Raw genomic sequence first — 27,753 nt, forward strand, 5'->3', positions numbered from 1 at the left:
AACCATTCCACAGGATGGTTTCAGATCACGCTGAGGACCATGAAAACAAGAACACAGAATAACGTGATGCAGGAAAATTACTACGTTAGCGTTGTCAGGAAGGGGCTACTTGAGGAAATGACACTTAATCTGTGATGGGAATGATAAGGAGTTAGTCTTGGGAATATCTGGGAAAAGAACGTTCCAGACAGACGGCCAAATAAGTGCTAATGCCCTGTGGCAGCAGTATGCCTTGTTTAAGATACATGGCACAACTTTTTTTTTTCACTATTGCACTCTTAAGGATCCTCTCTAGACATTTTTCCCCCTAGTGCTCTCCTTCTCCGTGAAATTTTGATAACACAGATATATTGTATTCCTGTTGGGTGGAGTTGAGCTTTGGAGGGCCACAAACTAGCGCAATGTCTATGGGGTTTTCTTTTGTTTGTTTTGTTTTTTGTCTCTCAAGAGCCAAGGTTCACTCCCTTGGGAGTGACGACTCATCACTTCTCAGTGATGAGACTCAGAGACTTCAACAGTTTAAGAAAAAAAAGAAAATGGCAGCAAGTGTGGCTGAAGCTTGGCCACCAAAAGGAAAAGGACAGGGGAGACAAGGTCACAGAGTTCATCAGTGGTTCTCAAAGTGTGGTCCCTACCGTCCAGAGCTTGTTAGAAATGCAGAGTGGCGCTCAGCCATCTGCTTTAGCAAGCCCTCCAGGTCACTCGGATACACGCAGAAGTCTGAAAAACACTGGGCTGTGTCATTGACTTCACTGTGGGCTGTCGTAAGAAACACGGGCTTTATTTTAAATGCAGGGGAAGGCTATTGGAGGCTTCTAGGTATAGGGGAGACATGATCTGGGGACACCTATACAAGAAAAATCCGGTTACTATGAGATTAGGGCAGAGAGGGACAAAAGCGGAAGAAAGAGAAACAAGTCCTCTGGTTCTTATCTGTTAAATGGAGATATGAATGTGACCAACTTCATAAGGTTAGTTGTGAGGAATAAATAAATGAATACATGTAAGGCACTTAGCACTGAGCTTGGCACACAGTCTGCACCCAATGCCTATTAAAACTATTGTTTTGCCTCTTACTTCTCTCTTACAAACACCTACTGGTTAGTATCCAAATACAGATACCCCACCCCCTTGAGATCCCTCTGGTTTTTTTGGCCAGTGTTGCTAATTCAGGTGCTGGTGGGCTGGTAAAATATCTCTTGGGCTAGTAAATCTGTAACATGTTTACAGGCTGCTTCAGGTCACGGGGAAGATCCATGGTGTTCTATTTAGTTTTGTTTTGTTTTGTTTTTCCCTATGAAATCTAACTTTTGGCCTAGACAATGAAACTTAATGTAAAACCCAAGCGTGAGAATCGGTTCTATCATTAACGTTGGATGTTTTTCGCATCTGTAATATAAGAAGTGCCCTGCGCGGGGAGGCAACATGGTGTAGGGTGAAGCCTGGGTGGGCTTGGACATTGGATGCCAGCCCTGACTCTGCCGGTCGGACCTTGGGCAGTCGTGTTTCGCCCCTGTAAATCGGTTTCTTTAACTGAAAAGTATGGAGAGTAACAGAACCTGGATACCTCATGGATCTGAGGCTGAAACACCAGAATGCACGGGAAGCGACCAACACAGCGTCAGCCACAAAGTGTGAGCCATGATGATGATGATGATGATGATGATGATGATGATTAAACCAGCCACAGGGGCAACGTGGCTGTGTGGACCCTTATGGAACACTGTAGTTCTGCAGGCCCCAGGAAAGGCAGAAAACATGTTTGGCTTGGAAAAGACACCAATGGGACAGGTGGCTGACACACATAAACATCCTCAAGCAGGTTGCTTTCTATCCATAAGAGTAAACTGATCTGAAATAATCTAGTCAGCTCAGGAAAACTCCCCTGGATTTCTTTATATTATAGGCTCCCGAGAGGGTCTTTATGGCGGGGGGGGGGGGTTAACTTCAGAACTGATCGAATTCAGTCAGAAGAAAGCTCCCCTCCCTTAGGCAGTCCACCTGGCCTTGCCCCTACTACCCTCCCCCCACCCCCCCGCCCCACTTCCTGCCTAGTCTTCCCTCCCTCTCTGGGCTCCAGCCACCTGGTTCTCTCCTAGTTTTTCTTCTGAGTGATATTCTTCCCACCTCAAAGCACAAGAGAGGGTGGCAAGTGCCCATCTAATGCCATTTATCCTTAAAAGCATAGACTAAAAGTCATTTTATCGTAGTAGAAGCCATTGTGTCGTTGTTACCATGAAAGACTCGGGACTCACACTGCTCAAGGCTCAAATCCTAATTTAGCTAATTTGCTAACGGCATGGCCACGAGCAAAGGACCTCATCTCTCTGTTACTCACTTTCCTGATCTGCGTGATGGATACAATAGTGGTGTCTTGCTCTGAGGTTTAAATGAGCTGGTGCATATAGCGTGTCTGGAATAGCTCCTGGCTCTGTCACTGATACGGTGTTACTTTTTCTTTTAGCTCTCTGTACTTTTCTTTGTAGTACTTCTTACAGTTGTGATTAAATAATGATGTACTTTGTTTATGGTGTCTTTCTCCAGGGACCCTATCCGCCTCTTAATCTCTCTTTCTTAGCTTGTAGCATTCGCCCTGAAAAAGCACTCTGCTTTTCAGCAGAGAGGGAGAGGGAGAGAATCCCAAGCAGGATCCGAGCTGTCAGCACAGAACCCAACGTGGGGCTCGAACTCACAAACCATGAGATCATGACCTGAGCCAAAACCAAGGAAGAGTCCGTGGCTTAACCAACTGAGCCACAAAGGCGCCCCGATGAGTAGTTTATTTTAAAAAGAAGGAAAAGAGGATGATGCAAAGCAGGATTTGTGGGTGTGTAGGAGCTCAGTACTTGTTCTAATAAAGAGGGGTGCTTGCAGCTTGAGGTGGGCGCTTGGGGATGTGCACGGTTTCCGCAAACAACGTTCAGTTGCTCTACGTCGAACTGCCAAATCTGATTTTCAGATGAATCCCTGAAGCCAGATGGCTGTTCTACTGGTGAACAGAGCAATTACCTTCAGGTTCCGCTAGAGTGACCTTACTCTCAACTCAACACAAGGCCAAGTACCAAGATGGAGCCAGCCTCCTCCACACCCTGGTTGTCGCTAAAGGTGTGACTCCTGTCCCCAGAGGAGCAGAATAAACAGCCTCGGAGGAGGAGGTGGCAGGACTCGCTCTTGGATTCTAAGTCCCTTCCACAGAGCCCGTGTCAATTCCAGGACTCTACACTTGTAGGGGCTAAAACAAGGTTAGATGCTCAAAAGTTCCAGAAAAACTCATTTCTTGGGCATCACACAGAGGCCAACTCGTTTCTCACCATTTCTCTGAAAGACACACTGTTTATGTTAGTTCTTTAGCTGGAATCCACAGACCTCTCACAGGTCTATTAATGAGGTTAGAGAGGCTTGAAAACATCGTCCCTTCCCCCAACATAACAAAATGTGTTGGTGAGAATCTTGCCAGGAAGACTTTCTATAACTTTGATCAGATTTGTATTGGGTCCATATCCTTAAAGCCATTTAGAACCAGGTCCTTTAAAAGTGGACAACTTGACCTGAAGGTCAAGGTCGAAGGCTGCAATGGACACATTGCAATTACTGATTCGTGAACTTGTGCCCAGTGACATCCAGACAAATGACTACAGGGTCGGGTAAGCCCCATGTGCCCAAAACGATGGAAGGCTGGTAAACATTCTTACAATGGCAAGATGTGCAGAGATCCAAATGTGGGGTGATGAATAACTGATTCATATTTACGCTACCGTGAACGTAAAGGGCCCTGAAAAAAATTACCCATTCATTACTGTGCACACCCTATCTTCTGCTGCTATTTTCATGACACTTTATTTCCTGTACTTGGGCTACTTGAAAAATAATACTATTAAATAATATTAAGTTAATATATTATATTATGTATATATAAAAATGTATTAGACATTATAATATATAATATATATTAAGAACCTATAATAAGAATGTATATCATAATATACTAGCTAATATTAATTGCCCTTTATTGGGGGTGGCTTCAGTGCCAGAGGATAGCTCTAATCTCAACAACCTTATAAGGTAATTGTAACGATCCCCATCAGAGGGTCAGCTCCTAAGTGGCAAAGCAGGGTTTACAGGCTAAGGTGCAGAACACTGCACTCTTACCACTTCCTCTCTCTCTGGTTTCATTTAGACAGAGCCCATCAAAAACAGAACTTTTACCAGTGGGCCGCTAGGTATGTTAGGTGTCACTGTTGCAGTCGACATTGTCTGATTTCTACCTAAATACACCCTTGTCAGTTTAGCCCTTTGACCTCAAAAACAGATGAAATTCCACTACTCACAGCCATTTCCCATCAAAAGCTTTTTTTTTTTTTAAATGTTTATATTCGAGAGAAAGAGAGAGAGTGTGCGTGAGCGTGAGTGGGGGAGGGACACAGAGAGAGAAACAGAATCTGAGGCAGCCTTCAGGCTCTGAGCTGTCTGCACAGAGCCCGACATAGGGCTTGAACTCACAAACGGAGAGGTCATGACCTGAGCTGAAGTCGGACACTTAACTGATTGAGCCACCCAGGCGCCCCTCCTGTCAAAAGCTTTTTACACTCCCCAAGAGTGAGTGGCAAATGAAATACAAGTGAAGCTTGTAAGAGCTACTGAGCCATTGGAGATTTCCTGTTCACTCTCCTGCCGGTTGAGGCTTCATAAGTGTAGTGGATGCATCTATTCACCTTTGTGAGCCCACACCTGGCCCATCATGGATGCAGTACACACCCGGGAGATATGTGTTGACTTTTAAGGAATTTGGAATCCAAGGAGCAGCGTTACATCTCAGTACAAGAGTTGTATCCACCACTCGCAAGGTTCTGATTTTTTTCTCGAGGGGATCTCAGTGTCTGATTCCAGGTTCAGTAATTTCACCATTTCCAACTCTAACCTTAGTCTGCTCCTCCCTCATCTCCTGCCATTGGCTCTTACAGGCACCTGGGTCATTGGAGCACAAGCTCTGACCTCCTTTCCAGGTGAAAAGGAAAATATCAGTGGAGAGGAAAAAAGAAGGGAGTGGAGGAGTAGGAGAGAGGACAGAGAGGAACGAGGGAGAGGGAGATGCGAGTAAGCAGACAGACCGAGCTCCAATTTTTCTGGGTGACAGGGCAGTAACCACAAATAATTAGAGGTGGAAAGGAGCCTCAGCATTAGTCTAACTTCTACACCCACAAATGTGGACCTGGAGGCCTGGATGGGAAGAAGTAAGTCTCCTAAGGCCACAGAGCAGATCAGTAAGTGGCAGAGTTAGACCTGGAATCCAGGCCCCTCTCTGTCCACTGTGCTGTTCAGCTACGTCCCACTGTTCCATCAGAAAAAGATTCTCTATTACGGAGGGTCAGTTTCTCACTAATTCCATTCCTGCCTTGAAAACCTGAATATAAATGCATCAAATTGAAAAGGTGGCATTAAGTAAAATCTTGAACATAAATACAAATATTGCTGACTTATTCACTGTAACTCCCAGGGACAGAAGGAAACAAAATCAAAAGAGAAAATAAACCAGTGTAAGAGAACAGAAGTGAACCTATCTTTACAGCCCCATCTACAAAGGCTTCCTTTAAGAAAAAAAAAAAATCTAAAATAAACAGAATGTGCCCAATATCTTGCTTTTTTCCACTTGCTTTTATTGGAACGATAAACTGTCTGCCTATCCTTGCCAGATTATATTAACATATGTTAATGTATATTTTAGCCTATATTCAGCTTTATCTTTCTAGTTTAAAAAGCTATTCATTCAAAAATGTTTGCAGTTTTTCTTGGTGCGCCTGGGTGGCTCAGTACGTTGAGTGTCTGGCTTTGTTTTTGACTCAGGTCATGATCTCACGGTTTCATGCGTTCAAGCCCCACATTGGGCTCCGCTCTGACCGCTTGAGGAGTCTCTCCCTCTCTCTCTGCCCCTCTCCTGATCACTGTTTCACTCAAAATAAATAAACTTAAAAAAAAATGTTGCAGTTTTCCAACATTAAGCAAAAGAAAAAAGTCTTTATCCTTTTTTTAAAGTAGGTGTCATGCCCAGTGTAGAGCCCAACACGGGTCTTGAACTCATGACCCTGAGATCCAGACCTCAGCTGAGGTCAAGAGCTACAGGCTTAACCAACTGAGCCACCCAGGCACCCTCCCCCTGCCCCCCCCAAAAGTCTTAATTGGAGTTTCGTGAAATCCATATCAGGGACAAACAAAGGTCTCCTACTTGAACTGATCTTGACCCAGGCCTTCACTAAGAACTCACTAATATTTTTAGGTTCCTACAATATTTTCAAAGCAAGGAGAAAGTGTTTGAGTATGTTGTTACCTAGTACTACAGCTTGTGGTGAAAGTGACAGGACAGCGGGTTCCTTTTCTTGGGGTCTTTCACCCACTTGCCTGTTGGTTTTTGCCAGCAGTTGTAAGCAGTGAATAAGAAGCAAAACTTCATCTGGGATGTAGTTTCCACATTTGTACTCCAAGACAGAAATGCATACACGAGAAATAACCCCAGTTGCATGTAATTCAGAGAGGCTGGAAATTAGACAAAGCAATCAGCTGTTCCTAGAAACAACACAGTGGTGGACAGAATACAGAATCAGAACTCTGAAGACTGTAGGCTGTGCCCTGCCCTTAATGGGACGTGAGATCTTCAGAACATTCTCCCACTACTCTGAATTTTAATCTTGTCAATGATAGAATGAAGGGACCAGATAAAGCGACTTACAAGGTTTCTTCTGGCTCCAATAATGGCATAAACGTACCTTACAAGTCTACTCAACCAATCTTATTTGTCCACCACCCATTCCCTGCTCTCCCAAAAGTAATTGAGTCCCATGGCAGGGGGTGTAGTATCTGTGGGTAAGGACCTCCCTTCTAGTAGCCACCACTTTGGAGCCTGTAGGCTCCAAATGGAGGGCTGAATAAATGATACACTGGAATACACAGAATATTCTTTGGACTGGGGTTTGGAATGTCTGGGAATATTTTAGATCTTCTGCTAAGAAGTATAGTTTCTGATTTCTGAAGGGGCTGCATTGCAAGAGAGTTTAGGGAGGTTCTATGGCCTGAATCTAAAGAATTGGATCATCTAATGTGAGACCCTGTGTCACCATAATGCCAGTCGGAAAAGCAGGTCAAAGGACTACATTGTGGATAAGACTATATTCCCTTCTAGACCTTCAGGTCATTAGATACCTTTAGATAGAGCTGATTTAGAGAGCACTGATTTGTTTCTCAGGCCACATGTGGTGTTATATTATGGCAAGGGGGTATTATCCCAGTCCCTATTGTGATGTATTTATTTCCTTGAGGTTTCTCTTCTGTACCCAATCCTACCCACTTCCTCCACAGACTTCCTTCTATACCCAAGGGTTTTGCAGTCTCCTGGATGAGACAATTTCCTTTGTTTTCTAAAGTCAACCCAGATTTCCCTCCCCTCCTCCATATCCAACATCTACCTATCAGGGCAAAAAAAAAAAAAAAAAAAAAAAAAAGGACACTCGGAGTTAAACTCGATGAGTTTTACCAACACCACCTTACAAGGAAGGAAATAAAAAAAAAAAAAAAAAAACAGCTTCCCTGATATTAGGATGTAGAACTTCCTCTGACAAATCATGCAAGTTTTATGAATTAATTGATAGCCATCCCCCAAAATGATATTCCCAAGGTCACTGCCTTGAGCTGCTCAATTCTGATCACATAGAGTCTTCACCATTAACTAGACTCAGGGGCAAAATTCACTTTTCCTGCTTCTTTTTTCCAGGCAAGACAGGGACAGACATTAATAGGTCCTTTTAGAAAGGCTACTAATGAGTTCTAGATCCCCACAGAATCTTTGCTGCCAAGCGCTCACAAAGATAGAGAAGGCTCCAAACACATTGTGCCGAGGGCATGATTAACAACTGGAAATCCAAAAGCATTTTCGTGCTGCTTACTGACATAGTTCCTGCCGTCTCCCTGTCCTTTCCATATTCATAAAGGAGCTCAAGCCTTCAAAATTAACAACCACAAAAAAAGAAAGTAAGTAAGACAGAAAAGAAAAAGGGTTGGGGGGTGGGGAGCGGTAAGATAGAAGAACACACTTTAACAACAATTGCCAAAGTTCCAAAGTAAAAACAAGAAATCCCAACTAAAAACAAAGTAAAGTTCCCTTTTAGGACCTTTGAGGGAGCAGAGATAGCATTTAAAACAATGACAGGAAAACCCTCCAAAAGATGGGTGTTTGGACCATCTTCACTTTGGTATCAAACTGGAGCATTTCCAATTTTCTTTGGAAGGAGTAATTTTTTTGCAAAGAGTGGAGATAAACTTTTCTTGGAGTTTCCTTTTCTGAAAGTTAGATTCTGGAACATTAGTACGTAGATTACTCCACCGCTGTATAATATTAAAATCTGCCCAAGATTTTCCTAAGAAATGCCAGTAAGAGCTCACAAAGCACAATTACACTGTCAGAATATTGTAAGAGAAATTGTTCTTACCTCCGAACCATGATCTCGGCTCATTTAAAGGGACTGGAGAGAATGTGCAGGACAAAGGACACATGTATTAAGCACTTGTGGTGTGTGTGTGTGTGTGTGTGTGTGTGTGTGTGTGTTTTCTCCAAATACAAGCTGGTGGAAGTAGGGACCTAAAAACCCTGACGCCTTCCGCTGCCATATAATCGCAAGGAAATGACCTTACCGTTTGTTGCTTTGATTAGAAACAAAAGCCTTTCAACATGAGTCAGGAGAGCAACAGGGAGGAAAAAAACCCAAAACTTCTATTTCTTTTGGCTACCTAAAGTTTCTCTTCATTACATCTTTAAAATACACGAAGGAACGCTGTTTACTGTTCTCTAAACATCACGGATGATGCAAGATCGGGGATGGATAATCATTCATAGGTGGGCTATGCTATCTAAGAATCCAAACTTCACTTTTGGCTCTTCAGTCGGTACACATTCTGCACAAGGCAGGTGACTTAATGCTATAAACAGAAATAATATGGAACTCAAACTGTGTACTCATAGCCATTTTATGTCACCAGCGTTTACACTTGGAAAGAGACCCAGAATTCCACAAGACAATCTTAATAGCAGTCAATGGTAGGGATGCCAGCCACAAACAAAAAATCTGGGCAGGATGACTGGGGTCTCACAGAAAGATCTATTTTATTATTTGCATTTAACAAAGGCATTTGTTCAATACTACTGAACTAACTCAATGGCCAGGGGAAAAATCACAGTACATTACACTCCAAAGTGGAGTGGAAAGAAAAATATACAGAATCCAGGAAAAATAATAAATATATATATATTATTTTTAGAACAGTTAAGTAATAGCTTCTGACATGGTACCATGCTTCTCCCATCCCCCCAAAAAAGAACCTTCTGAAATTTTGTGCAAGTGTGTGGTATGGTTAATGACATGAATTCTAGACTCAAACCCGGGTTTTGGTAGCTGTTTGTCCTTGGAAAAGCTACCTGACTTCTTTGAGAATCCATTTCCTCTTTAGTAAAATGGAAATAAAAATCCCTGTCTTATTAGAGGTGTTGGAGGAATTAAATGACATGATGCATGCAGAACACAAAGAATTTGCCTGACAGATAGGCATATACCACATGTATTTAATGAGGAAATATTCCGCCCTTCCCTCTACCAAAAGATATCTTACCCCTGAGCAGTAAGTGATTTTACCTTGAAGTCCTTTCAAAGACTCTGCTTACTTTGAACCACAATATACAGTCTGAGAAGGCACAATGGCCTGAAACAATCTCAATCAGTGCCAAATTTGGATGCTTATATGGGTCACTTGATGAAATCAGTGGAAAAGATGGCAAACAATTCAATACAGACTTAGTAATTATTTGTGGGCATGGGATCTCACAATTGGAGGGCCTGGACATTAGAATAAATGAGTTGAAAGAAAGAAAGAAAGAAAGAAAGAAAGAAAGAAAGAAAGAAAGAAGAAAAAGAAAGAAAGAAAAATGGAATAAATGAATCACTTATACCTCACTTTAAAAGGCCATGCTGTGGGTGGTTAGGCTGGAAGACCATGGATGGGGGAAGGAAAAAAATGTCATGCAATAGTTTTCCCAATGAAATACCATATATGGAGATTTAAAAAAAAATGCTGTAGCTCAAATGCCTTCGGCAGGAGTGACTCCAAGGAGAGCTACAAGGATGAGTCCAGGAGGGGCTTCTGTGTCAGGACCAACACATAGGTGCAGGTGAGGAGGCTGAATAAAACCACTTCAAAAAGAGGGACAGCACCAGGCAACTATCACTCAAATTATCAATTTATAGAACAAATGATCTAAAACATTAGAAGCAGATATTCCACTATGTAATCTGCATTCCTAAATTTGCATATATTCAAGTTGGCCTCAAACATGTGTTTTGAATCTTCTTCCTGGGCAAATGGAGAATTACTTCATGTTTTGGGGAACCTTCTATTTGCGTATATATAGCAGTAGAAAGGCCATAACCGTCAACTTTTCTCCCTGGGTTGGAGAGCATTCTGAGATAACTATTGAGACATTTCTGACTGTACGCGAAGAGATTTTTCATGTTGAAAGAAAATCAGAGTTTGGACAACCAGTTTCAGAGTTGGGGCAACAGGATGGGCTAAAACCGGGAGGCCAGGCCAACTTGGAGGGTCAGGTGAAAGCCCACATCCCAAATACAGGGCTGGGGCAAGGTCAGGTTATGGCCATGAGAGCACGAGGGAGGATTAAAACGAGGAGACTGTCCGAGTGTCTGTTGGTTTTGCCTATTCAGAGTCTGATTCACCTTTTTCTAATAACAGATCCCTGCTCTTCTATGAGGGCATCATCTAAATGATTAGGGTGAGATTAACCTCATGCCCCCATATCATGGGATCAACATGTAATTCAGGAATAGTGAAAAAAAAAAAACCAAACCAAAAACAACCAACTCTATCCCATACTCCTCACTTAGAGGGATCAGAGAAGTGTGTTTTTGTTCTGGATTAATGCTTTGCATTAATCACAAAATGATCACTCTCATTACAGAGCACTTCATATACCGGAGAAATGCCAGACGCACCATAAGATCCCAACACCCACAGTGTACTGGTTTTCTAAAAATCTGATGGCCAAGTCTAGCTCTGAACCATTTGCCATATACTAAGAGGACAACCTTGAAGGCCAGCTCCCCTCCTCCTGAATTTAGTGAGGTTTGCACTAAAGAAAGGTGTATTTCCTTTATAACTCCTCATCCTTCTCTCCTTCCACACCCAGGACCAGCTGAGTTCATTTCAAATATTCACTGAGCACCACATACGTGCAGGGCCCTGTGAAGGAAGTCAGGATGCAAACGCTCCAGTCAAGACCCTCAAGGGATTTACAGCCTATGTTGGTGTTTTGCAAGGAGAACAGAGTGGACATCTTCTTTTTCACCTCACGGCCAGCCCTGCAGTTGAGAAATTATGCACCCCTTTCACACACAGGCTGGTTTCTGTTCATAATCTTTTATCAGTTTGTATGTCAGAGCTCTTTGGAAGCTGGTTTTTCTTAGATTTGCATTCACTCCAATAACTAGTTTTTGGGTGTCTATTAGGCACTCGGCCTAATGAGTGTGTGACCTGTGTAGTCCCTCCAGGATCCCATGCTTAGAAATGGCCCATACTTGATTTAAAGTTCTGCTGTCTTGTAATTCTTTATTTATTTTAAAAAAAGAGAGAGAGAGAAAGAGAGAGAGAGAGAGAGAGAGGGAGAGAGAGAGAGAGAGAATCCCAAGCAGGTTCCACACTCAGCTCGGAAGCCCAACTTGGTCCTCGATCCTACCACCCTGGGATCATGACCTGAGCTGAAATCAAGAGTTGGACACTCAACTGACTGAGCCACCCAGGTGTCCCAAATAGAACTTCTGTTTTAAGGGGCGCCTGGGTGGCTCAGTCGGTTAAGCGGCCGACTTCGGCTCAGGTCACGATCTCACGATCTGTGAGTTCGAGCCGCGCGTCGGGCTCTGTGCTGACAGCACGGAGCCTGGAGCCTGCTTCCAATTCTGTGTCTCCCTCTCTCTGACCCTCCCCCGTTCATGCTCTGTCTCTCTGTGTCTCAAAAATAAATAAGCGTTAAAAAAAATTAAAAAAAAAAAAAAAAAAAAAAGGAAGAGCACCGGGGTGCCGGGGTGTCTCAGTTGGTTAAACATCTGGCTTCAGCTCAGGTCACCATCTCACGGTTCTTGGGTTCAAGCCCTGCGTTGGGCTCTGTGCTGACAGTGTGGAGCCTGCTTGGGATTCTCTCTCTCTCTCCCTCTCTCTGCCCCTCCCCGACTCGTGCTTTCTCTCACTCTCAAAATAAATAAATAAACTTAAAAGGAAGAGCACCAAATACAGAAAACTACTTCATAATTTATTAGAAACTGGAACAGCATCACTGACCGATAAGGAATATTTGAAGTTTATTTACGGTCTCCTTCAGGATCACATGTTTTAGCAGTTGGAGGGGGGACACCATGTCCAGGAAAAACAACCCTGATGGAAAAGTCCATTACTCATGTTCCCCTCCAGGAAGAAAAAGAGGGAAGTTTCTTGTTCTAGGCAGATTCTCTCACTTTCTTAACCATAAATGGAAAAACAGAGGTGAAAAAGACAGAGGAAGAAAGGTAAGCAATGTGAGGGTTTCCTTTCTGTCTGCTTCACAGGACCGGTGCCATCATAAGGTTCATGCAGTTTTTCAGGCGATGGACATAAATACTACAAAATCTGATCTCATTCCCATGTTTGGAAAAAGGAAGCAAAAAAGGCCTTGGAGTTCAGAAATCATCAAAAATGTTCCAACATCCATTGAAAAGTGCATGTATTCACTTTTGTCTAATTTTCTGATTTTAAATGCTACACGCAATAAAATAATAGTCAAGAGCCCATATCTACTGAGTGCGAACTGGTACTAGGTCCAAGGCCCCATGCTTTACAGATTATCTTCTTTTATTCGAACAACAACCCTCTGAAATGGGGAGTAGTTCATCTCTATCTTACAAATGAGAAATTGAGCCTTAGCGAATCTGGCACTAAAAGTCCCCCCAGTTGGGTGTAGAACAGGATTCGAACCCAGGGCTGACATTCTTATACAGCCTTTCCATTTGGCCACTGTAGGCAATGAGCAATGTGTCCAGGGGTTAGTAGGCAGGCATGCTGCTAGGTTTCCTTCCTGTATTTCTGAAGACTCTGTTTTTGTTTTTTCTTTTTCCCCTCTCCCTTTGCATTTCTTTAAAAACGAAACAAAACTTTTTATGATGGAAAATTCCAAGCCCTTACAAAAAGTGACAGCCTGTGCAATGAACCCTCATGTATCCTTCACCCAGTTTCAACACTTATGAACACATGGCTGATCTTGTTTCATTAATGCTCTCATCCACTTTCTGTCCTTCTGTCCTTTTACTCTGAAGCAAATCTAAGCATTCAAATAATTTCATCTGTAAATACTTCAATGTGTAAGATAAGGACTCTTTTGTTTTTTGAGAGAGAGGGGGGAGCAAATGAGTAAGGGGCAGAGAGAGAGAGAGAGGGAGGGAGAGGGAGAGAAAGAAGTGGGGCTCAAGCTCACCTGATGTGGGACTCGAACTCACGAACTACGAGATCATGAGCTGAGTCGAAGTCAGATGCTTAATGACAGAGCCACCCAGGTGCCCAAAGATAAGGACTCTTTTTAAAAGCATAACCCCAATTATGTTTAAAAAAAAAAAGTAACAATATTAGTATCATCAGATTTCCAGTTGGTGCTCAAATTTCCAGTTGTCTTGCTAATGTGTTTTTTTTCAAGTTTGTTTCCATGTTGACCCGGAAAAGGTCCATACTTTACAATTTGTCGATACTTCTCCTGAATCTCTATTAACCTATAGTTTTCCCTTCCACTCATCTTGCTCTCTTTCTCTCTTCTATCTCATTGTAATTTATTTATTGAAGAAACTGAGCTGTTTATCCTGTACATTTCACCAGCTGAGTTTTGCTGATTGTATCTGTATGGTGTCATTTAACATGGTCCTCTATCCACTGTATTTCCCATAAGTTGGTTGAATCTGAAGACTCAATCAGATTCCAGATGCATCATCTTTGGCAAGATTGTCTCCAAAGATGATGCATCTGGAATCTGATTGAGTCTTCAGATTACCAAGTGTTAGGTTACCAAGTGTGTTCCTCCATTAGGAGGGCCTTCTCTTTTTTGATGTTAGCTCAATAGCTACATCATTTAATGAATTAAGGATTGCAATATGGTGACTTTCTATTTGTCACCCTTTACTTATTAGCAAGAATATTTCAGTAATGAGAAATTTCCCCTCAGGGCACCTGGGTGGCTCAGTCGGTTAAGCATCAGGTTCTGGATCTCAGCACAGATCATGATCTCATGGTTTGTGAGATCGAGTCCTGCCTTGGACTCTGCACTGACAGCATGGAACCTGCTTGGGATTTTCTCTCTCCCTCTCTCTCTTTCCCTCTCCCTCCCCATGCTTGTTTACTCTCACTCTCTTTCTCAAAATAAATAAATAAACTTAAAAAAAAAAGAAATTTCCCTTCATCTATTAACAGGTTACCTAGTGATAGGATTCATTATAGGAGACATAGGGCAAATGCTTGACTCTTTACCTTTATTTACCAGTTTTCAAGATAATGACTTGGCACTTCCAATGGTGGCCCAAATGATTTTTTAAGTATTTATAAACACTGGGGTGCTTGGGTGGCTCAGTCAGTTGAGCGTCCGACTTTGGCTCAGGTCATGATCTCACGGTTCGTGGGTTCGAGCCCCGCATTAGGCTCTGTGCTGACAGCTCAGAGCCTGGAGCCTGCTTCAAGTTCTGTGTCTCCCTCTCTCTCTCTGCCCCTCACCCACTCATGCTCTCTGACTCTCTCTCAAAAATGAATAAATATTAAAAAAATTTTTTTATGTATTTATAAACACTGCATTTAAATACATTATATGTGTTTTAAACCATTAAAAGTATTGTCTTTACTGATGTTTGAACTGTTGCATCTTGGTCAATTCTTTGGGTCAGCTCCTGGGTCCTCTGGATGTGACCCTAGAAGTCTTTGATATCTTCCTGAGACTCTGCACTGGTGACCTTAAGCCTTGAGCAGCCTCATAAACATTTACCCTGGGTGCCATACCAATATTATCATATGTGCTCCACGACATGAAAAAAAGTTGGGAAGCACTAGCTTAGGGAGTAGCCAGAATATTCCCAAATTGCATGGAGGGTGATATTGATTCCTGACCAAATCAGGCCTCTTAGGATGGAAGAAGGGGGTAAAATTGGCTCTTGGAAGCAGGCTCAGAAAATGAATGGAGAACAAGAGAACCCACAAGGGAACAAACACATCTAGTATCATGTCATGTAACCATCGTGTCTGTGCTGCATGGCCACTGCTGCCTTTGTGGTTCTGACTTCCAAATGTTTGCTCCTCCAGCTCACCACTCCAAGAGCAGGAGTGCACAGGTGCCCGGGGGCCAGGTTGAGGCCTTGGGCCTGTCCTCTGGTTGAACTGGAAGGCAGACAGAGTAAGATCTAGCCTCCTTAGCAGCCACGGTAGGAAACCTGCACGGGGACCTGCCCTTTTGCCATGTGCATGGTGGGCACCTCCAAAAGAGAGTGGGGAGCTGGCAGAACGCCAATGGGGAGTGCTGCACAGCTAAAACATGAGGCAAGCCCTCGTTGAAGGGTTTCCTGTGGCAATTCCAATTTACCTGAGTTAGGTTGGCCCTGGTGGAAGGCTATACACAAATGGGTCTGCAGGTCAACCCATCATCACCCTCAAGGCGCTAGCTTCCGAACAGCCACGACATTAATGGGACCAGCAGTTTCCACCACCTAAGTCCTCAGTTCTGGTGGCTCCCCAAATGAGACAAAAGACAGTTTCATGGTCGCTTGTGGCTGTGAAATCTCATCAAGACAATTCAACTCTGGAAAAATTATATTTAAGTTAACAAATATGGATTTAGAGGGCCAAATAAGCTCAAAGGCCTAGGGCATCTAAGATGAAAAAGAGAAAATAAATGGGGTGTCGTTTTGCTCTCCTGCCCCAAGCTTTATCCCTTGTTACAAAATAAATAAATAAAGGCCTTTGTGATTCCTTTCCAGCTTATCTAAATGCAGTACAGAACATTCATAGAAGAGAAAAGACAAAATTGCTGAAATCCACTAAATAGTAAATGGGGGAAACCACAGTATGAAATCAAACAGGATAGCAAACATAGAAAGAACTATTCCCCACTATTTCTAAATCTTAAGATGGCAGTGCATGACAGAGAGGGTAAATGAAAATGTATCTTTAGGATACTTGGATTTTAACCCAGCAATGCTCTACATAAACTTATTTTAACTATACAAGAGAATACCATACTACTTTGAGATGACATTTTCTAAGAGACTAAAATTTGCTCTCAAGTCTGGCTCTGAAAGCATGCAAATCAATTTATACTGTGATAAAATGCAGAATGTGATTCTCCTGATGTGCTCAGGCAAGAACAACTCCAGTGTTCCAAGCATTATGGCCCATAAGAAAGTTTGAAAATGGGACAGCTCCACTAATAAATGAAATAAAATGAAACAAAGGTCTACAATATAAATTTTTTGGCTAGGAGAGTGGTATAAATCAAAAGTTGTTGGCTAGGGTATGGAAAAGAAGGATTCTTGTTCATTCTACAGCAGCATAAATTGGTGCAACCTTTTTGGAAATCCAAATTATTTCCAAACAAGGTATTTATCTTGCTGAAATTCTCCCACAAATGTTTTGCATACAAAGATGTTCACTTTAGCACTTACTAAAAACTGGAAGCAACCTAAATGCCTGGTAATAGGGGACTGGGGAAATTAATTATGGTATATTCATGTCATAAAATATGATATGGAATAGATATTCCATATCACAGTTATGAAAAATAATGAGAGATCAGAACTTAAATATGTCAGTAAATAAATACATTTCAAAATAAGATGAATAGGATGATCTCACCTTCATAAAAAATTAATGTAAATATGTATGCCACTCTAGGTTTAGAAAATATCTGGTGAATATATACCACTGATAAAGTAGCTTCACTCTAGGCCATGCATTTATTTCATTGTTTAAAGTTTATTTATTTACTTTGAGAGAGAGAGAGAGAGAGAGAGAGAGAGAGGAAGGGACAGAGAGAAAGGGAGAGAGAGAATCCCAAACAGACTCCACACTGTCAGCGAAGAGTCTGATGCGGGACTCGAACTCACAAACCACGAGATCATGACCTAAGCCGAAATCAAGACCCACTGAACCACCCAGGCGCCCCTAGGCCATGCATTTCTATAACAATTGTATTAATGGATTTATGTTATGTTATGTTATTTATTTTTTTTAAGTTTATTTACTTATTTTGAGAGAGGCAGAGAGAGAGAGAGAGAGAGAGAGAGAGAGAGAGAGAGCGCAGGGGAGGGGCAGAGAGAGAGGGAAAGAGAGAGAATCCCAGGCAGGCTTCATGCTGTCATTGTGAAGCGCAACATGGGACTTGATCTCACGAAGCATAAGATCATGACCTGAGCAAAGATCAAGAGTCAGACACTTAACCAACTGAGCCACCCTGGTGTTCCTGGATTTATATTATTTTAATGATAAAAAAAACATCTGTGGTACTCAGATGAGGAGAAATATTACTTTTTACTCAACAGTAATCCTACCGGTAATGATTAGTAATCATTATTAAATGGACACACAAGACAAATACTTGGGGAGACATACTACACACTGGATGCAATGACACAGGATTACATGGGACAGATCCCTGTTCCCCAGAAACACTTTTCACAGTAACCTGGATCAACTATTTGGAATAGGATGCTTTACAGATTATAAAAAATTACATATATCCTTGCTATAAAAAATTTAAATTCAGAATTATGAATGTAGGGGTGCCTGGGTGGCTCAGTCGGTTGAGTGTCTGACTTCGGCTCGGGTCATGATCTTGCAGTCCGTGAGTTCGAGCCCCGTGTCGGGCTCTGGGCTGACAGCTCAGAGTCTGGAGCCTGTTTCAGATTCTGTGTCTCCCTCTCTCTCTGCCTCTCCCACGCTCATGCTCTGTCTCTCTCACTCTCAAAAATGAATAAATGTTTTTAAAAAATTAAAAAAAAAAGAATTAGGAACATAAAACAAGTAGAAAGCTCTCCCTTCATCCACTTACAGTTCCCCGGGGTAAAAATTTTAATGGTCTTTATTATATATTTCCATTATATAATGGTCTTTAATATATTTCCAACCCTATTCTCCCATGTAAAGGAATACATACACACATTTCTTGCATAATATCTGTATCTGTTTCACTCTCTTCACACGCACGCATGCGCGCGCACGCACACACACACACACACACACACACACACTCATCTTGTATACTGTTCTGTCTTTAGCCTTTGTTTTCACTCGAAATTATATCACTGGCAATTTGGGTAGGCTGTGATATATAGTTCTACATTCTTCCTGCTGATCTCATGGAGTCCATGGTACAGAAGTGTTATCATTTTATCATTTGTTCTCTTATTCACATCTCCAAGGGGTTGCTATTTCAAATAATGGTGCAAACGAAAATCTTGCACAGATAACATTATGTGAGAATATCCTTAAGATGACTTCCTAAAGTGGAAATGTTTGGTCAAAGAGGGCACATACTTCATATTTTGATTGGCTATAACTCAGCTTTCCTCTGAAAAGGTTGCAGCAATTTACCAGGTCAATTATGATTTAATTCTCCTGCTTCAAAATGTCCATCGCCTCTCTAATCCTTATTTTAGGTAAGTTCATTTAGATGAGAGAGGAAAACAGCATCTTATTTCTAGGATACTTTTCCTTGACTTTTCTGCCTATATTAGTAGTCAGGGCCTTTTTCGTAAGCTATAATTTGCTGAATTCTTGTCCCATTCCCAGTCCTGAACTGAGCAGTCCAATGGCATTCTTTCACTTAAACCTGACGACAATACTTTGAGATATTCTGTCCCCATTTTATAGATGATGCAGCTGAGGCTCAAAGGGGTTAGGCATCCTGTCCTAGGCAGTACAGCCAGTCAGGGATAAGGCACTGGATTAAGGCTCACATCCATATGATGCCAACTCCTCAGCTCCCAAAGGATATGTGCATACCACTCAAAGGAAGTAGATAACACTTTTCATCTCATTACAAGGTCCATTAAAACAGAACAGATGTCATTAAATATCTGTAAATAATGAATGGAGCTGCTTCGGTGTAGAGACATCGAACTGTTGTTGCCCATTTCATCTGTGTTTTTTCTTCACACGTTCCTCAGGCCTGGAACCTCCTACCTGGTCTTGCAGAGGGTGGGTGGTTGCTGGGGAAGGAGAGGGGGCAAGTGTCGCCTCATTCTACTGCCTCCTACTTAAATGCTCGGTACCCCCCATGCAGCAGCTACGGAATGGCTCCATTTCACAGGCAGGCGAGCTAAGCTGAGCTGGGAGATGACATGGGAGCTTCAGCACAGAACCAGTTGTCTGGTTTCTTCTCTTTAAACTGTTGGAAACAGATGAGGTTGTTCATCGGTTTTCATTTCCTAAACTTCATCAAAATTGACAGCAACTTCCTAAAAAAGACCATCTGTTACGGAACCTAACCAGATTATTGGCACTGACTAATTACTTCAGGGTCATAACATAACTTAAAAAGTGATGTTGAAGGGGGAGCCTGGTTAAGCGTCTGACTCTGAATTTGGCTCAGGTCATAATCTCGCAGTTCACGGGTTCACGCACCGACTCGGGTTGTCTCTCTCTCTCAAAATAAATAAATCAATCTAAAAAAAAGTGATGTTGAAGATGGGGGAAAGAAAGCAGAGGTTATGTTTGGTGAAAATGTTGGTTCATGGTTCTACTTTCTGGAAAAACTTCAGATACAGTCACGTATTTATACATTTATTTGTATATTGGTACTCACACACATGCATATACATATACATTATAAATTATTCATATGCTTAAACATGACCTAGTTAGCTCAGAGAAAATATACAAAAAAAAAAGTCAGGAGGAAAGAGAAAAGGATAGAAAGACCATAATTAAATTTGATTTACTTAAAACACGCACAATATACAGCACAAAGGTGTGGCAAAGTTTTGCTGTATTTGTTACCTAATGTAGCGTAGGAGTCTGAAAAAAAATTAAATTGATCCGACTTGGTTGTGAATAAAGGCCACTGTTCAGACTCTGGCACTAACATCTCAGAAAAAAATTGTTTTTTTGAAACTGGGAGTTGGCTTCTGAAGTTTATTAAAGGAAAAACACATTCGCTAAAATATATCATTTCCAAAAGGTATTTGAGAACCAAGTCTTATGAGCTTGGCTGGACCAATATTTGGCATCAAGACCTTGAAATATTAACATATAAAAAGTTAAGGAAGAAAGAAGCCCATCAATTTAAATATGAGTTGAGAGTTAAGACTCTTTATACCCTGACCAGATTGTTTCAAACTTAAAACATTAATTTCCTTTAAAAACTGGTATTAGAGTATTTATTAAAGGTAGATGCACTTTTCCTTCAGGAATTATTTGGGAAATTCCTAGTATTACTTTTTCTGCTGGGGCTTATGATTCTGTCGTTATTTGAGGTTGATAATTAGACACAATAAGCAGCTCTTGTAACTCAAAGGGTCAAATTCTCTTTATATTGTCTGTGCTTGCAGAATTTTAAAAAGCCTGGACACGGCCAAAGACCTAGGGAAAAGCAAGCTTTTAATTAAACACTAATGAAGACCAGAAAAAAAAAATGTTGTTGTTTTTTTCTTTTCTCCCAAGAATCCAGGCAAATCCAGAGGGTCCTTCCTTCTATCCGTAATTCCAATGGATGGGCATGACACGAGACAGGGTCAGAATGATGAGCCGTCCACAGCAAGCCAAAAAAAAAAAGAAAGCACAACGTCTGAAGTGTCTGTCAGCATTGGTCAGGCAACACAGGGCACCTTCCAGAACCTAACCACAGGGCTGGGCACAGGAAACAGCGATCACTTGACAGTCAGAGCTGACAAGAGCTGCAGAAACTGCCAACTTCCCCACCCTGGGCTGGGCACAGACCGGGACTTGCAAGCTGGCCGGCCACACAAACTAGGGTCCTTGGGCGAGCCCGTTTTCACAGGCCCTGGAGGGAATAGCCTAGTCTCCGATCTCAAACACTGCTTTTTGAATGAACTGGAACCACAGGCACATCACAGAACATGTCAGAGAACCCAAACAAATTTATTCTCAAGCTACAATACTTACATTGGCTGGGGGCTATTTTCAATAAGGAAAAGCAATAAACATACACACACAAATACATTTCTACCTGCACGGCTTTTTCCTTGCATGAAGTTTCCTCAAATATATAGACCGCAAACATTCCCTTTGGACAGAGTTCCCCTAATGCTACTTTTTCCCTCCTCCGAATTCTTGGTATCTCCCTACACCACAGGCTGCCGTCACTCCTACCCAGGTCCCCAGCAGGTCTCACTGGACATTAGAAACAGCCTCGTAATTGTCTTACCCGTCCCTAGACACTCCCCGCAGAGTGGCTAGAGTGAGCTTCTTAAAGTGTGAAGCAGATTCCTTTGTTCATTTAGTCAACGAGTATCTCCGAAGGGTAGATTAGGTTCCAGGCATTGGGGACACTACAGCCAACAAAGCCAAGTCCCTGCCCGTCTTCAGCTAATGTTCTGGTTGGGCAGACACCAGTGAGCGTCTAAATAAAGTTCTAACATTAGGTGGCAATAGGGTTAGGAAGAAAAACAAAGCAGGATAAGAGAAAGGTCAGGGGTGGCCTCTTAGTCTGGGGTGGAGAGGAGGAAAAGAGAAAACCCCAGGTTCCAGGCAGAGAAAAACCCAAGGGCAAAGGCTCTGAGGGTGGAACGCATTTGGTGGGCTTAAGCCACAGCAGGGAGGCCAGTGTCACTGGAGAAGAGTTAGGGGACAAGTGTGAGGAGTGAACACCAGAAGCTGAGTGTGTTTGCTGACAGCGGGGGTACAGGAACCTAGAGAAAGGGGCGCTGATCACGTGGAGCCTTGTGGGTATGGTGAGCCTAGGCTTTTCTGAGTTGGGACGTCACAGGAGGGATTCACATAAGAGAACGGTGTGACCTGAGTTGCTTCTGGAGCCTGGATTGAGACCATTCACGACTGAGGCTCAACCAGGTCATTAATCCCTGCTATGCCGCTAGGGTTTGGCAGAGGAGAATGGAGACTACGGCAGTCCTAGGACTTCAGGCGGGCAAAGGTGGCCAAGGAAGAGGCTGAATGGTTTGCAAACTAAGCCCATCCCCTACGATGGCTGAGTGAATGGGATTTGTATTTAGACAGAACGGAGCTCCAATCTTTGCTCGTGGGCAAGTTACTTAGCAGCTCTAAACAGGTCCCGCGTTTGCCAGGTGGGTTCAGTAATACCTATTACATGTCGCTGTTAGGAGACTTAAATGAAATGGTAACTATAAAGGGCTTAGCACTATGACACTGAAAATGTTCACTAAATAGAAATAGCCATAGCTAACACTTTTTTTTAAGTTTATTTATTTTGAGGAGGGGGGAGAGAGAGAGAGAGAGAGAGAGCACGCGAGCGAGCCACCCCACGAGTAGGGAGAGGCAGAAAGAGAATCTCAAGCAGGCTCTGCACTCTCAGCGCAGAGCCCAGCTGAGGGCTTGATCTCACAAACCTGAGCCGAGATCCAGAGTCAGATGCTTAACCAACTGAGCCACCCAGGCGCCCCACCATAACACTTTTGAAACGCTTACCATGAGCCAGGCACCCTAGTGAAATCTTTATTTATTTGTGTTGTCCCCTCAACAACCCCGGGTGGTAGGCCCTATTATCATCCTCATCTCAAACATGAGAAAACGAGGCACAAGGAGGTCCCATAATTTGCCCATGCCACACAGCTATTAAATGAAAAGTGTTTGGAGTTACATCCTGGTCAGACTTTGCACTCATAACTCCTAGTATGATAACATTAAGCTTAGGATCAAGTTTTTCAACCCATGTTATTTTTAACCTTCATACCATGTAAGTGTGAGTATTATTTTATCTTTGTATTGGTAAAGAAACAGGCTCAGAGCAATTAAGCAGCTTGGCTCAAGGTCACACAGCTGCTAAGTCAGGAAGCCTTGATTTTACCGGGTCCAGCTAACTACAGCTCATTCTATTTCCCTATTTTATCAAGGCCCTTTTCTCTCTCAGATAATAAGCATCTAATCACATTTTAATGAGACAAACTCATTTCTGTAAAAATATTTGCTGGCTACATTACCCAAGGGTAGCATGATGCTTGTAATAACTGGGTCTCCTTAGCAGTTGCAAATCTCAGGGTCATATCAAAGGAGAGCTTACACAGATGAGAAAGACAGCGGTCAGTGGGGTTCCATAGCCTTCGTGCGTAAGAGTCTAGGGTTCAGGGTCGAGAAGAGGAAAGTTTAATAGCTTCGTAATGCGGAGAGGAGGAGGGAGGATCCAAGGCTTCTGCAGACTTTAGGGGTTCCAATGGTTATTCACATAAATAAGAAACTGAAAACACTGAACCTATAAAGATAACTATTTACCAGGCACTCATGCACCCATCCAACCAACCATCTACCCCCACATATATCTAACAATATTTACCGACAATATCAATATGTTTAATTTCTACCGTGATCCCAGGAGAGAAACGCTTTAAGTGAGATACTCTAATTATCTATATTTTACAGCCCAAAAAATCAGTCTCAGAACTCACATGGCTAAAAAAGGTGAGTTAGGAATTTGAATTCAGGCAGTTTGAGTGCACGGACTTCATTTTAAAGCACGAGGCTATGTTTCTACCCCATGTTTGTTTGAGTGAAAGACTAAGCTAATAAATTGATAAGACTCTATCTTTATGTGTTGTTTACCTTTTAATAAATAAAGTAGCAAGTCAGTGGCAAGAGGCTGAGCACTGGAATCAGACAGAACTCCATTCAAATTCCAGCACCATGACTTATTAGTTAATAAGTATATAAAACCAGTAAAGTGGGGTTCATGATATCATCTTGTAGAGTTGTTACAAGGACAAAGATAAGACATAACATCTCATAAAGCTAAAAATCTTCTGTACATACACTGGAGAAGTTCTTGATCATAAGCCCAAGGAAACAAATACAGAACTTTTCACTATTGTCTTTTGAGACAGTGAAAAATTGTATGCAACCTAAGTATCCATCAACAAAAGATTGGTTATATTCATGCGATGGAATATAGGGATTAAAATGAATTTAGAGATAAATCCCAAAAGCTTGTTGAGAGAATAATAAGGCAGTAGAATGATATATCCTTCTATAAATTTGACAAACATAGAAGGGTTATCTATTTATAGATACAAACATAGGTGTCAAAATTATCAAAACATGCCCAGGAATGAGACACATGAACTTCGCGGTAGGATTTTAGGGAGAGAGGAAAAGTACGAGGGTGGTTTCAACTGATTCTATATAGTTTGGTTACATTTTTAAAAAGTATCTGAAGCAAACATGGCAAAATATTAAGATGTCTTAAAACCGAGTGGTGGGTGCATGGCTTTTTTACTCATACTATCTTTTATATGTTTGTATATTGAAAAAAAAAACCCTCAGGGGTTTTGGTCTTGTTTTGTCTTGTTTTAAGATAACGCAATTAAAGTGCCAAGCAGAAGACTCAGCACCCAGCGGCTGCTACATAATTAGTAGCTATTAGTCAAGGCAGGGACACTACATAAAAGCACTAGTTAGGGAAAAATAGTTATTTAATCAACAAGGTTTGCCCAAACACAAAATTCAAGAGACTAAAAAAGATTAGGACATTAGGGGGAAAATGGTACTATTTATCGCATTCATCAGCCTCTTTCAAGTCAAGTTTATTTTCAAGGATGCCAGAATCTATATCTGTTACATATGAACACCTAGAGGCACACATATGTGTAATTACATAGAGATGGCAATTTTAATTTTTTTCACGAGGGTCTAATTTTCTGCCTCCTTTCTGTGCTTGAAGTCATATCATCTTGCTGTAAAGTTTAGAACTACAGGTATGATTTCCTATTCGAATCCTTCACACTTTTCCATAGCCTCCAAATAAGACATCACAAAGCCAATGTTCAAAATAAACAGAAGAGGGGGATAAACAGGAAGTTACTCTGTGCTGCAACTCCACCGAGAAAGGACAGGATGGTAGGAGGAAAAACAAACACCAATCTGAAAGGCAGGAGAGTCTTTAACTTGGTGTTTCTCAAGCTGGACGACAAAGGCTCCGAAATGCTTTTCAAAGATACTGAGACTGATTTTGTCGATTTTAAATAACACAGTCTTTCAGAAGTATACTTCTGTCAAGTGATGGGCTAGAACATTAAGACCGCTTTCCTTCTCAGTTTTGGGGTATCTTCACATCTCAGTTCCTTGCCCTAAAACCCTAGTCTTTGGTTACCAGAAAAGGTGAGAGATGAATTTGCTCAGCGATAAGGAGACTCGTATTTCATTTATCTGCCAAGTTTTCTCTCCTTTCTGTATGTGTTGCTGCTGTTAACTGACTGCATGGCTGCCCAATCCCTTCAACAGTGTAGGATCCAATCAGGAGGCTGCCCTGAGAGTGAGACTGTGTCCTGAAGCCAGATTCCACATCCTTTAAATCAACGCAATCCTTACTTTCCACTTCCTTCCTGTGGGTCCTTCCTCAGTTCAGGCTTTGCTCCCGGCACCTGTTGGGCAGGCATTTGCAGAAGACCCCATGATGTGCTGCCCAGACTTATTCCCTCAGCTACCAGGAACATTCTAAGCTGACAGCTCTCAGCTCCCTCTGGGGATTGCCCTCCCTTACAGAGCTGCCTACCTCAAGGTCAAGGTCACTCCGCGTTCTCAAGGGCAGTCTACTGCCAACAACGTGTTGATGTAGGTGGGAGGGAAGAACAGCCCTCTTGTTTCAAATGGGGTCAACTCTCAGTTCCAGAGCTACCCATGAGGGCAGCTGAAGGCATTGCTGAGCCTGAATTACAGCCCCGTTTCTCCTCTGCCCCTCCTGCTTCTTTCTATTCCCTTCTACAGGTGTTGATCCCAGTGCGCTCTCTGGTAAACTTCCTGCTCGTTAATTTGTTTCAGGAACCAAATCTGCATCAGCATTCACGCTGTTCCAGGGTAGGACTGCTTACCTGGCCCCTGCAGTTGAGTGCGTGACTGATCAGCTCTGACCAAGGACCCGCAAGAAGTCACAGGAGCTACTTAGAGGCCAAGCATTTAGTTGCCAGTGCCAAGTCCCGAGGAGCTCTTCACTCTCCATCATGGTAACTGGCAACGTGAAAGAACATTCTGTGAGTCTAAGTGACAGTGATGAGCAGAGCTTATGGACAACCTGTGATTGGACGGTAGTGTGAACCACAAACAAACCTTTACTTCTTTAAGCCATTAGGATACTGGGGCCGTTTGTTGCCATGGCAAAACCTAGCCTATCCTGACCTATACACCTGTGTCACTGCAGCAGCCCCCTAGCTCCCCTTCCTTTCCCGCCTCCACTATGTCACCCTCTCCCAAATCTGTCAGCCTCACTGCTGCCAGTGATACTGCTAAATCAACCTCTCCCCTGCCCCCGAAGTTCCACAGAAAAATATCAAAATCCTAAAGTAAAAGATCATTCAAATTCAGATGTTACTCTCAATCAAAATCTCTGCCTCTGATTCCGACTCGCTCTTTTTCTCTCCCCTGCTCCTGCCCTCTCTCCCCATCGGCCTTAAAAAACTGTTTATAATTCCACCAAAGCCATGTTTTCCTATGCCTGAAATGCCCTTCTGTGTTTCTTCATCTATCCAACTCCTACTTTCCCCTCAAACCTCAGCTTGAGAATTGCCTCCTCCAGGAAGCCTCCTTGGCTCTCTTCCTCTCCCTTCTTGCTTTTCTCCAGTCTGACTTAGATTCCCTCCACTGTGTGCCTAGAGCACCTTGGCCAAGGGCCTCCCACAGAGTTTCATTTCCTTATCTGTCTCTCCTCCTTGACAATAGATTTCTTGACGTCAGGAAAAACGCCTATCTTGACCTTGTGTGGCTGACACCTTGGGACAGTAGCAGGGATGGGGTAAGCACTCTGATCATTATTTTAGGTACAAATAAATGAACAAACAAACGAGTCAATCTGTAACTCCAATCATGTTCTACAACAAAGGACCTCGTAAAGGTAAACTGAACATTCATCCTGAATATTTATTTATTATTTTCCTGGTGACTAAGTTTTTGATGAGAAAATTCTTTCATATTCCTTCAAGTTCTATTTTTTCTATGACTGAAGTCTGGACCTTTTCCCCTCTAGCATTCTGTACCCAATACATTGCTTTTTTTTCTAGTGTGGGAACTGTTGAACTTTTTCTGTAAAGGAGCTGACAGTAAGTATTTTCACCTTTGTGGCCAATATCATCTTTGTATGAACTACCTGACTGTAAGTAGTTAAGTCACAACTACTCAACTCTGCCACTGTAATGCAAAAGCAGCCATAGACACCAAGCAAATGGGTGAGCAGGGCTGTGTGCCAATAAAACTTTATTTACAAAAACAGAAGGCTGTGTGTGCAATAAACTTTATTTGCAAAAACGAGAGACAGGACAGTTTTCTCGTGTGAGTCACAGTTTGTCAGCCCCTCTTCTAGTCTGTGTAACTCAGGGTAATGTGGAGAGTGAAGGGTGGGGACAAGCAAAATATACAGGGTTTGAAGCACACAGGCCACTGAATGCTCAATGGGGAACCTGCCTTTTGGGGGCGTTGGTCTTTTCCTGCCAATGCGGTGGGATGCAGAGTTCATTTGTTATCAGGATC

General features: G+C 42.4%; 1 protein-coding gene across 6 annotated transcripts in view; it reads right to left on the reverse strand.

Annotated features, from left to right (window-relative positions):
- The window catches only part of FRMD4B (FERM domain containing 4B), a 325,040-nt gene that overhangs the window by 138,804 nt on the left and 158,483 nt on the right, over window positions 1-27,753 (reverse strand). For 3 of the 6 annotated variants that reach the window (XM_030307220.1, XM_030307221.1, XM_030307222.1), the window contains one exon: window positions 26,106-26,241. The exons of 2 other annotated variants lie outside the window; for them this stretch is intronic. Coding sequence is in view for 1 of the 4 variants with exons in the window: in XM_030307217.2 (XP_030163077.1) it covers window positions 8,475-8,498 (24 nt within the window). In the remaining 3 variants the exon portion in view is untranslated. Of the gene's footprint in view, window positions 1-8,474; window positions 8,601-26,105; window positions 26,242-27,753 lie in introns of those variants that run through there. One more of the 6 variants, XM_030307217.2, reaches the window with a different exon arrangement.

The sequence above is a fragment of the Lynx canadensis genome, chromosome A2 (genome assembly GCF_007474595.2).
Source record: "Lynx canadensis isolate LIC74 chromosome A2, mLynCan4.pri.v2, whole genome shotgun sequence".
Classification (NCBI taxonomy): Eukaryota; Metazoa; Chordata; class Mammalia; order Carnivora; family Felidae; genus Lynx; species Lynx canadensis.